At 50.0% G+C, this 11,441-nt stretch overlaps 1 protein-coding gene across 1 annotated transcript in view; it reads left to right on the forward strand.

Annotated features, from left to right (window-relative positions):
• DNAH9 (dynein, axonemal, heavy chain 9) overlaps positions 1–11,441 on the forward strand; it is a gene marked incomplete at its 5' end in the record, with an annotated part of 172,531 nt that overhangs the window by 158,633 nt on the left and 2,457 nt on the right. Inside the window, one exon of the mRNA XM_010138359.1 lies at positions 7,438–7,827. Within this exon, the coding sequence (XP_010136661.1) occupies positions 7,438–7,827 (390 nt within the window). The remainder of the gene's footprint in view (positions 1–7,437; positions 7,828–11,441) is intronic.

An 11,441-nucleotide genomic window follows, 5' to 3' on the forward strand; every position in this document is an offset into this window, starting at 1 on the left:
GAGGCAGCACCCACCAGTGGGGAAGTCATCTGCTGAATCCCCACCCAGGTAGTTGATGGGGATTGGCTGCCCATTAGAGGATAAACCAGCATAGACCAAGACTGCTCTGTGAGTGAGTGAAGACATGCGTAGCCACTGACATAAAGTTCCTCCCTGGATAATTCCATCATCCGAGGCAGCAATTCAGGACATCGATCGTGGGGCATTCCCTGTTCCATCATGCCCTGAATGGTTTTTGGCCCATTTCACCAACATGCTCCGCTCGCAGAAATACTTTGCATGGCATGGGAACCATCACGCTTGAAGGACCTGCACCTACTTTATATGATCCCGATAGCAGAAAGAGCTGGGGGGTGAGCAAGGAGGAGCCGTCTTGAGACTGAATGACAATCCTGACCCTCTCCTGAGGGCAGCTCAGAGAGACATATCTCAAAGGACATATCTGCAGTGTGCCTGCGGAGGTGCTGAGGTTGGCTCTGGGTTTTAGGGAGCTGCAGCCCTGCAGGGGTAGGAGTGGGCTGCTTCTAAGCCCAGCTGCGTTGTGCCACGCACTGTGAACCCAGCAGCAGGGTCTGTGCTAGCTCAGGCAGCTCTGCAGTGCATTTGCTGCTCATGCTCATGGTCTTGATTAAAGCGAGAGACTTATCGTCTGCACTTCGTGGTGGCCCAGGACAGACAATCCATTTTAAAACAGGCTGATATTTATGTAGTCAATTATTATAAACAGATTTCCTTTATTTTCTAGCATAAGTCCGTGGAATTGAAAATTCTGTTTCCTGAGACAGGTAAACAGAATTGATTTAATGTTTCAATCCTGGAGCACCAAACGAGATTTAATTGTAGCTGGGACAATGTGTAGCAATTAGATTTAATGTGGAGAAGAATGAGCTATTTAATATTGGTGCGGGGAATGAGTGGAGGCATGGGCTGAAATAAACCACGGACAAAATAAACCACAGAAATTAGGCAATAATAAAGGTGCAAACGTCTCCCCCAAGCCCTGCCACAAATCATGGCAGGGGAGGGGGGGGGGACCCGCAGAAAAGGGACCAAAATAAACCACAGAAATTAGGCAATAATAAAGGTGCAAACGTCTCCCCCAAGCCCTGCCACAAATCATGGCAGGGAAGGGAGGTGGTACCTGCAGAAAAGGCACCTCTAATGACTCCACAGGTTGTTCCCAACAGCCTCAGTACTCACGGCGTGGTTCAGAGAAGCCGCAGGGCCAGGGCTGAAGGGCTGCTGAAGAGCAGGGGAGCAGCAGTATGTACTTGTGTTCCCATTTCACCGGGTGTATGTGGAAGAGACAGAGTTGAAGGGTCTGAGATACCACCAGTGGACAGTTCTTCTGTGCCTGCAAGTAAGGGTCGCATGTGGGTCCTGCAAAGATTTGTGCGAGATCCACACCGCTGCCCAGCATCCCCCAGCATGCCCTTGCCAGGCCTTGAGTACCACCTAACAGCCAGGGGACTCTTGGCCCCACCGTTGGCTCTTTCCACAGGTCTTGCCTGGTAGGTCTCTCACTCAGTTTGGGAGAGAAATTCTGTAACCGTTCTTTCTAAGAGCAGCTCCTGCGAGAGCTGTTAATGCACGTTAATCGCTGGGATGGGGATCGTTACTGACAGCACTCAGAGGAGGAGAGTTTACACAACGCGAACCACAGCCCTCGGAAAAGAAGAAATAGAGCACAGAGGCAGCAAACCCTGTTGTTTTAACTGACTATCTGCTAAACGAAGGCCATTTGGAAATGTCATGCCTAATTTGCATTTTTGAATAATTCATGGTGCCCATGTAGCAGAAAGCGATTGTTTGGTCCCAGAATAGGAGACATCCCATTAAGAGGAAGGGAAATGGCACAGGGTGGCAGCCATCCAAAATAACTGGCGTCTTGTTTCAGAGCCCCTTGTTCTGGTGGCTTTGGTGAGACCAGAGGCTGGGCGGAACACGGAGCACTGGGACGTTAATGTCATACCCAGCGTAATTTTTTCCAGTGGATTTTCTATTCTGCGACTTCTCCTTTGAAGGAGAAACCTCCAAAACGGGGATAATAAATACTGTAAAAGGATGAAGACCAAACTTCGTAAGGCATTTCTGTGTGTCGAGTGAAAATAACTGTAATTGAGCGAACAATTTGTGGCAATGGTCTGCTCATCGTGAGGGAATGTCTGCGGGCTGATTAGGATTTCCTTCAAGGATGTCGTTAATGAAAATTACTGCCAGCATTTCGAAAAAAAAAAAGGTAACTTGAATATTCCTGATGCACTTTAGTATTCAGCATCTGAAATGCAAATTTATGCATAATTGTGTTTGGACAACCATATGAGATTGCTGCTACAGATGCTCTGAACCCTCACAGGAGATTCCGACAAGTATGTTTGAGTGTGCAGGCTTTAGAAATTGCTTTTCTTAAGCCTTCCTGAGAATTTGCTAATTCGTTTGTTTCTTCAAAGTAAAACTAGACGTGATATATGGTTGTGATGGTTATGTCTTTAAATCTGTTTGACTGCTTGAACGCATTCTGCAATACTTTTACCTGCTTTAGAACCTTTCCAGGAGTGCAAAGGACTTTTAACTGTCACTGCACCTGGGTCACACCAAACCCCTGTGCGAGGCTCCGGGCTTTGGGGAGAGCGGCTGGAAACTGCCCTGGGAAAAGGACCTGGGGGTGTTGGTGACAGCGGCTGGAGAGGAGCCAGCAGTGTGCCCAGGTGGCCAAGAAAGCCAACGGCATCCTGGATTGTCCCAGCACTGGTGTAGCCAGCAGGAGCAGGGCAGGGGTCATCCCCCTGTAGAGGGGGCACTGGGAAAGCCACACCTCAAATCCTGGGTTCAGTTTTGTCCCCTCACTCCCAGAAGGACGTTGAGGGGCTGCAGCGTGTCCAGAGAAGGGCAATGGAGCTGGTGCAGGGTCTGGAGCACAACGCGCTGAGGAGCAGCTGAGGGACCTGGGGGGTTTGAGCCTGGAGAAAAGGAGGCTGAGGAGGCTGACAGGAAGGTTGGAGCAAGGTGGAGGTCAGTGTCTGCTCCCAAGGAACAAGTGGTGGGATGAGAGGAACCAGTGTCAAGGTGCACCAAGGGAGGTTGAGGTTGGCCCTGAGGAACAATTTCTTCCCTGTTGGGATTGTCCTGGCCTGGCCCAGGCTGTCCAGGGCAGTGGCGGAGTCCCCATCCCTGCAGGGTTTTAATAGACACATCAAGGTGATGCTGAGGGACAGGAGTTAGTGTGGACCTGGCAGTGCTGGAGCTTGGTGAAGCCTCGGTGCCCCCTGGGACCTGCAGTGAAGCTGGAGTGGGTTCAGGGGTTTCCCAGCCGTGTGGAGGCTCTGCTGAGGGACAGGGGTCAGTGGGGACCTGGCAGTGCTGGGGGAACTGTTGGACTTGATGAACTTAAAGGGCTTTTCCAAACTAAACAATTCTCTGACCCTGTGACACTATTAGAAGTCCCCATGGTTCTCAGTGTCTTGCTGTGACCAGTGCTGTATTTTGCTCCTCAGACTTTTTTTAATTCCTGTGTGGTCTTAGCTAGAGACCAGCCTATGAATAGGTCCCCCCAGCGTCTGTGTTCTCCCAAGGTGGGGGGTGATGATCTGTGTGATATGAAACAGAGAAGGAACCACAATGACGCTTCAGGGTTTGTGTGCCAACAGAAGTTATGAAATAACAGTGCCATGACAACTGCCTCTTGGTGAGGTCAAATCGTCATGACAGCCTGGTGCAGCTCGTTACCAGCCCCTCAGATTAGACCCCCCCATGCTTTTTTGTTGCGTGAGCTTTAACTGTGGGTCAGTGAATGGTCTGGAAGTGTGTTATATCTGAAGTGACGCAGCTCAGGTGACGCCAGGGAATGCATGGAGCAGCCACTGCCTTGGTGTTTCTCTGTCACTTCATGGCCGATACCAGAATGAGACATCTTTCAGTCGTGTTTGAGCCTTGTGCTTGGAATTACCCAAAAGGCCTTTTACCAGGTCAGCTGTCAGTCAAATGTAAAATCGTTGGATAGAAATGGATTCACCGGCAGAGACTTACCTGGTCCCTACTCACGTGAAGTGACCAAAGGTGATGTGTGTTTTGAAAGGTGGTTACAGTTGTTCCTCATGTTTTAGGACTAATTCCAAATAGGTTTTGCTTCTACCTTTTCATTGAACCTTATTTGTTGCTTTTAGTGTAAAGAGTGTTGGAACAAAGACCCTCTTAAAATCTTTGTACACAAGTAACAAATGATGAGATGAGAGGGAATGGCCTTAAGTTGCACCAGGGAAAATCTAGGTTAGATATCAGGAGAAATTTCTTCACAGGGAGGGTTGTGAAGCCTTGGAACAGGCTGCTCAGGGAGGTGGTGGAGTCCCCATCCCTGGAGGGGTTTCCCAGAGGTGTCGATGTGGTGCTGAAGGACATGGTTCAGGGACCCTGGCAGTGCTTGGGGAACGGTTGGTTTCGATGATCTTAAATGTCTCTTCCAACCAGATGATTCTGTGATTCTCTGTCCACCAGAAACCTACTCTCCATGGGGAAGCCCAGCACGGGCAGACGTTTGCTGCCTTTAAAAGCTTACTGCTTTTAACAAGTCATCTTCGGAGCAGAGGTGTAATAATGCCTTGCTGTTCACCCTGTTGAGAGATGAACATTTCCCAGGGAGGGGCCTTCTGGATGGGAAACGGCAGATCTCTGGGGCATGGGGACAACTCTGAATGGAGATCCCAGGGTTGCAGTGGCTTCCAGGTGTGGGGGACAGCACAAAAGAGCATTCAGCTCTGATCTAAACTGGTAGGTGCTGGGAAGACACATCCCGTTGAAGTACTGTCCTTATTGCCAGACAAAATGGATTTTATTGTGGATGTTTAGAAACTTCCACAGGAACAAAAAAAACCCCAAACCACCCCCCCAAAAACCCAAGGGAAAAAAGAAAAAGATAAGCGTTGTAGTCAGGTGCTGAAAAGCCAGAAGCACTGGAGTCCACCAGAGCGTGGATGTTTCCAGTGCCTGAATTCAGCTGGCCCCCTCCCTCCCTTCGACAAGACCCAGTTACGGGCGGATGTGCATCCGAACCCTGTGTTTAAGCAGCTCCGAGTGCTGCATTTGTAACAGCGTGGTTGGCTCAGAGCATTTCTGTTCGATGACAAGTTGTCTGCCAAGGCTGGGCCTCCCTGGTCGCTCTGCAGTGTACTTCCCTCGGGAAAATGCTCACCAACCCCAGAGCACCAGTATGATTGTCACCTGAGGTCCTGATCACCCAACACTGCGCCTGCTTCCACATGTTAGTGCCAGGTGCAGCGTGGGCCATCAACAAGGGCGCTAGTTACTGCTCTCCCGTGGTCTGGTTGGGCGTGTAGCTGTGATCTTGTCCTGCCGTGGCCTGTCGGTGTGATCTGCAGCGCAGAGCTCCACGGGGCATGGTCAGCACGGGAATAAATGGCAGCGACTGCGAATTGCGGGCTCTGATGAGCATTGCTAAACCTGTTGGGCTGCTTGAAGTGCATCTCAACTTTTGCTAAAGCTTCATAGATTGTTGTGGCCCCAGCAAAGGGCACCTCTGCTGACCTCGTGGCTGGAGGCACTGAACTCCTGTGCAAGAACAGTTGGAATTTTTAAATGTGAATAGACTGACCCAATTCCCTCACCCTCATTCTCAGCAACGGCTCAACTGATTCCAGTTCATCTTTCCAAAACCACTCAGCCCGAGGCAAAGAGAAATTGTAAGTCAGATAAATTTTGGCAAAACGATAAGGGGACAAAAGCAAGTATTTGTAATGCAAACCAGTGATCAGCACTAGCTGTAAGTCTCCAAACTGCTGTGGTGTGTTGCACCTCTCCGGCTCAGCACGGGGCACGCAGCGATCGAGATTTGTGAGGGGTGTTACGTACTGCTAGGAGCTGAGCCTGCATCGGCGTGTTTTTGTCATCATGCACTGCTTGGCCTGCGAGTCACAGGATCACAGATGAGTCGTTCTGGAGATCATCTAGTCAAACTGCGTACTCAAAGCAGGGTTGGGTCGAGCAGACTGCCGAGGACCGTGCCCTGCTTGGGTTTGAAAATTTCCAAGGCTGGAGACTCCAGAGCCTCTCTGGGTGACCTGTTCCAGAGTTCAACCACCCTCACAGTAAAAAAGTTTATACTTGTATTTCAGTGGAGTGTCCTGTATTTCAGGGTGTTCCATTGCCTCTTGTCCTGTCACTGGGCACCACTGAGAAGTGTCTGGCTCCATCTTAGTTACATCCTACCATCAAATATTCCAGATATTGAAAAAAACAGAATCACAGAATCATTTTGTTTGGAAAAGCCTTTTAAGCTCATCAAGTGCCCCCGTTCCCCAGCACTGCCAGGTCTCCACTGACCCCTGTCCCTCAGCAGCACCTCCACACAGCTGGGAAACCCCTCCAGGGATGGGGACTTCACCACTGCCCTGGGCAGCTGGGGCCAGGCCTGGACAACCCCAATGGAGAAGAAATTGTTCCACACAGTGATGTTCCAGCTCTTCTCCTGCCTGGGGGAAACTGATACAGGTTTCTAAAAGCTTTAGAAATAATTAATTGCTGGATAAAGGAAAAGTCAAAGCTCTCTCCCTCTCCCTCTCACTTGGCTGAATCGTATCTTAATTTGTTGTGTGTTTCCCTGCTGTGAAAGAAACTGTGATTACATTTGCAGACAACATGAGATGTCAAGAAGAAAGACTTGCTCTGCGAAGTAATAAAGGAGAAGGGGAGTGGGGGAAAGCAGAGGAGAGGAGGGGGATAGGACTTGACATGATAAACGTGTGGGCAGTCTGGGAGTAAATCATCAGAGGCTCCAGTATCCCCCCTGGCAGCATGAGTGAGAACAGCTTTGCACCTCTGCAAACCTGCCCTGAAAGATCTTCAGTGAGTGAGAGAAAACTGAAACAACACTGGGAGCACTGAGGGACACCCATGCTCACTGGCACTCTACTACACAACGTTTCCTCCACATAGTATTTTTACAGTAGGGAAGGTGAGGATGCTGGAATATGCAGTCAAAGATGCTCATGAAAACCTAACACTCCGGAGGGGTGACCCTGTCACTCTTGACACTCCCTGACGGGAGGTTGGAGTGAGGTGGGGGCTGGTCTCTGCTCCCCAGGAACAAGCAACCGGATGAGAGGAAACAACCTTCACTTGCACCAGGGGAGGTTTGGGTTGGATATTAGAAACAATTTCTTTACAGGAAGGGTGGTAAAGCACTGTCCCAGGCTGCCCAGGGCGGTGGTGAATCCCCATCCCTGGAGGGGTTTCCCAGCCATGTGGAGGTGCTGCTGAGGAACAGAGGTCAGTGCTGGGGGAATGGTTGGACTCGATGAGCTTAGAGGTCTCTTCCAGCCCAGACAGTTCTGTAATTTCACATCATGTGAACACTAGTGACTGTGTAGAGCGTCATTTGTTCGGGTTAAACACTTGTCACTGCTAATTACACCCTTTTTCACTCAGGGAGAACTGACCATGACGAGTGACATGGAGAACTTGCAGAATGCCCTCTTCCTGGACATGGTGCCTGAGTCCTGGATAAAAAGGGCTTACCCTTCCACGGCCAGCCTGGGCACCTGGTTTGCTGATCTCCTCACTCGCATCAAAGAGCTGGAGGCCTGGACAGGAGACTTTTCCTTACCCTCTGCAGTGTGGCTGGCTGGGTTCTTCAATCCCCAGTCTTTCCTGACAGCCATCATGCAGTCCACTGCCCGAAAGAACGAGTGGCCTTTGGACAAGATGACCTTGCAGTGCGATGTGACAAAAAAGAGCAGAGAAGATTTTGCCAGTCCTCCTCGGGAAGGAGCATATGTCCACGGCTTGTTCATGGAGGGTGCACGCTGGGATGCCCAGGTGAGCTACCAAGGTTCTTGTGTTGAGACACATGGACGTTACACCCTTATTGCCTGGTACCATACTCTGAGGAGCTTCTTAGCTCGTCTGAAACACTCATTTGAGCTGCCTCTTCGGGAACGGGAAAGATGGGCCTCTCCTCTGCAGCCTAGAGTAGGTACCCAGGGTGGTCAGACGAATCACCCCTTGGAGCTACCTGGCTGTGAAGGGACTTCAGGGTGGCCAGCTTGGGCTGATACACCTCGTTTATACAAAGGTGAATCTCAGCCTCAGTGTTCATTGACTAAACTGCGGTCAGTGGCTCGTGGTGTCCCTGCAGACAGAAAACCTGGGGTCTTCTCAGGGGTGTATTGTCCCTTCGCATAGTTGATTAATCATTTCCTTCGGCCATCCCCTTAGGGTGCCAAATAAGCTTGCATGAAGGTCTAAGCTGGATGGTCGATGTGGGCTCAGGCTGATGATTAAACATGGGCAGGGTAGGCTGATCCTGGACGAGCAGAACAGTGTAGGTGGCCTTTGCTCTTCTTTCCCCTTCTGGATGTGGCCCAACACCTTTCAGCTGTAGCATCGCCAGCCTCAGGGCAGCCAAGGCGAGCTCCATACCCACCAACCAGGCAGCTGGAGGGAAGCTTGTACATGTGCTGTGTCCTGCCCGGTGGGCTGTCAGCGCTCCTCACGCAGGGCACCTCTCAGGGCAGCATCCCAGAGGAGCACAACGGTCCCTGTCATTCCTCTGGCAGTTGTCAGCTGTTAGGAGAGCAGTCTGCAGAGCAAGAGACATTAGGCTGACAAATGCCCACTGGGCTTGGTCCTCCGAGGTGGTGCCACCACTCCCAATTTGTACTGCGGTGAGAGTGAACTGACAGTGATTCATGCAGCTCCTCCTCTGCGCGACCAGCGTGATGCTTCTGCTGCCGGCGAGCTGTGAGAGAGCGACGGCTGAGCAGAGTGGGTTGCCCAGAACTTACTTATCAGCGTGAAGTTTGCTCTCTCACAAGAAGAGGCTTTTATTTCAGAGGCAGCTCTTCAGAGTCTTAACCTTGAGGATCCTCCTTTATCTGTGGTGGGAATTGGTTGTAGGATGCTGCGGAGAGGCTATGCCTGTTCTATATCGTATCCCAGCCCAGCCTTGCAATTCCAATCTAACACTCCCCACGCACCTCTCAGCTCCCTCTCTGCAATGGGAAATGAGGCAAAGCTTTGAATTCACCCATGGCATCTGGTGTGTTTTCTCACAAATCCTTGGGAAGGTCAAAGCTCCAGGACATTTACTCTCTGGAACTGAGTTGATGTGCGCACTGGGCCTGGAAAGCCACAGGCAGGCAGGAGCATTGGCAAAGGCTCTGCGAGGAGATTGAAGTGAAGGTCTCACGTGGGTATAAGGTCAGATCTCTTGCCTCCTTGGTTTTGGCTCTGCTAATAGCAGAAGTCGCAGCAGCAGAACAGAGACCGGCCCAGTCCATTTCCCAAGCTCTGGTCCTACAGTTCCCTTCCTCATCCAAACCCTTGGCATAGCCATGCAAAACCCCCTACAGCTCTTGGAGGTCACAACCCCGTATTCCAGGGAGCACTGGATCTCAGTTACCCTCAAAAACTGGCGTTTTAAGCTGATACAAATCAGCTGGACTCAACAGCACAAAGTTTAAAAAATTCCTGGTCTTGCATATCAAAACTCTGTTAAAAACAAATTCCAGTGGCTGCCGTTATGTTTCCCTTTACCACCATTACCAGAACATACAATGGCGAGAACGGCTGAGTTCTGCCTAGGTTTTACCTGTCCCCGAGGGGTGGTGGAAGTGAAAAGTGAGAAGTTTTGGTGGTGCAAAACCAGAAATCTTCTGGGAACCACGTGGCAGCTACCCTCTGCCTCTCTCCAATAACTCATAGGGGTGATCACCTTCAGCCATGAGCTTTGTCTTCAGAGACCATCCAGATTTAGTAAATGTGTTTTTCTGGTTGCATTTTCTGTGTGATTGAAAGATACTGAGCAATTACATTCATAGAACCATTCATAATCTCTAGCTATCCTGCTTCGATCTGATTTAGAAAGGAAAAGAATATTTTCAAGTGTTGCTGCTCACACTGAAATATCATTCCCACCGAGTGGAACGATTCGTTTTACCTGTAATCGAGTGAGCACCAGTGTGTATTAATGGATTTAGAATTTTTAACACAGGTGCACGGTTCTTTTGGGTTTATACTCCTTCCAAATTCATCCTCTGGTAAGAACGGCTGGTCATGCTCAGAACTCCTCTGGGGAGCACCTCTACTTCTAAAAGAATATTTCACAGTTAGATTGTGCCTCCAAAAAGGGAATGAGTCCCTCTCTGTTCTGCTACTCACATTTTTGTATTTATTTAAACGTTTATGTTTGCCCTTGGGTGTCTTAAATTTATAAAACATTCATTACAAACCAGCAGGCAGCTATTAGATGAAATGAAACCAAGCAGGTTATTTTGGGTCTAAATGATCTGTTGCTGTAGCACTGTTCAAGTCGTGGGACTCAGTGAGAGATAGTTTGACTGGTGACACTTGGAGACATTTTATCTCAATATCTAAAGCCACGGGACATTGCTGAGTGACTCCCAGCTTTCTTGCTGCCAGCAATGGTGGGTTGGATGCCACATATGTGCCCTGCTACTCACCAGGAGTGCTGGAGCGTGATAGGACAAGGACAGAGGTGGGTTTCGCTCTGCATGTGCCGCACAAAGCTTTGCCAGGTGTGGACAGGACATCACCTCGGCCTTGGAAGAGATGCGCAGCCAGCGCACAGCGTGCTGGGGGTATCGTGCTCCTTCAGGCCACGCCAGCTGCAGTTCCTGTGGACTTTGTAAAGCTAGTCCTATGTAAAGCACCAGTCTTAAACCAGTAGAGAGGCCTAGAAGGACAGATCTGCGTGGCGTGGAACAGTCACATTGGACATTTCAACAGCTCGTTGTCTTTGGGAGCAGTTGCACACCACTCATTGTACCTGAGGTGCTCCCAGCAGTGGGTGCAGATGAAAACATCAGTGTGCCACCCAGCCCTGGCACTGCCCAGTTCTGGTGCTACAGTCCCAACTGTCACAACTCCCCACGTTCTTCTATGGAGGCACCAGGTACATCCAATCTCATGCATCAGAGACTGGGATTTTTTCTGGAGGGGTGAAGTGGGGCATCATGTGAAGCCTCTTCCTGCAGATGTCAACTTCAGTAACGCCCATGTATTTGTGAGCTATGAGAGAACAGGATGTGGCTCGAGCTGAGGTCTCCAGTGATAAATGTGCTCTGCAGGCATGGAGAGGACAGTTGCAAATTGTGCTGTGAGCAGTCTCTTATTTATGGCTGTTTGGAAAAATTAATAACCTGGCAATCCCTTTTCCATCTGTATCTCAGACTACTCTGTGATAACAATTCCTCTCTCATTTGGCTTTACTGGACAGTACATCATTAGGTCTTCTTCACCATGAGCTCCCTTGAAGGCTCTTTTTCTTGTTCCCTATGTCCAGCTGAAACCACTAACCCCGTCGATCTCCACATGACCTTGGAGAGCTGTTCCCTGCTGGCTACATGGCTGGGCAGCTCACCAGCAGAGACAACCAAGCCATGCTGAAGGGCCTTAAGGCAGCTTGGGGC

The sequence above is a fragment of the Buceros rhinoceros genome, unplaced genomic scaffold (genome assembly GCF_000710305.1).
Source record: "Buceros rhinoceros silvestris isolate BGI_N320 unplaced genomic scaffold, ASM71030v1 scaffold2266, whole genome shotgun sequence".
Taxonomy (NCBI): Eukaryota; Metazoa; Chordata; class Aves; order Bucerotiformes; family Bucerotidae; genus Buceros; species Buceros rhinoceros.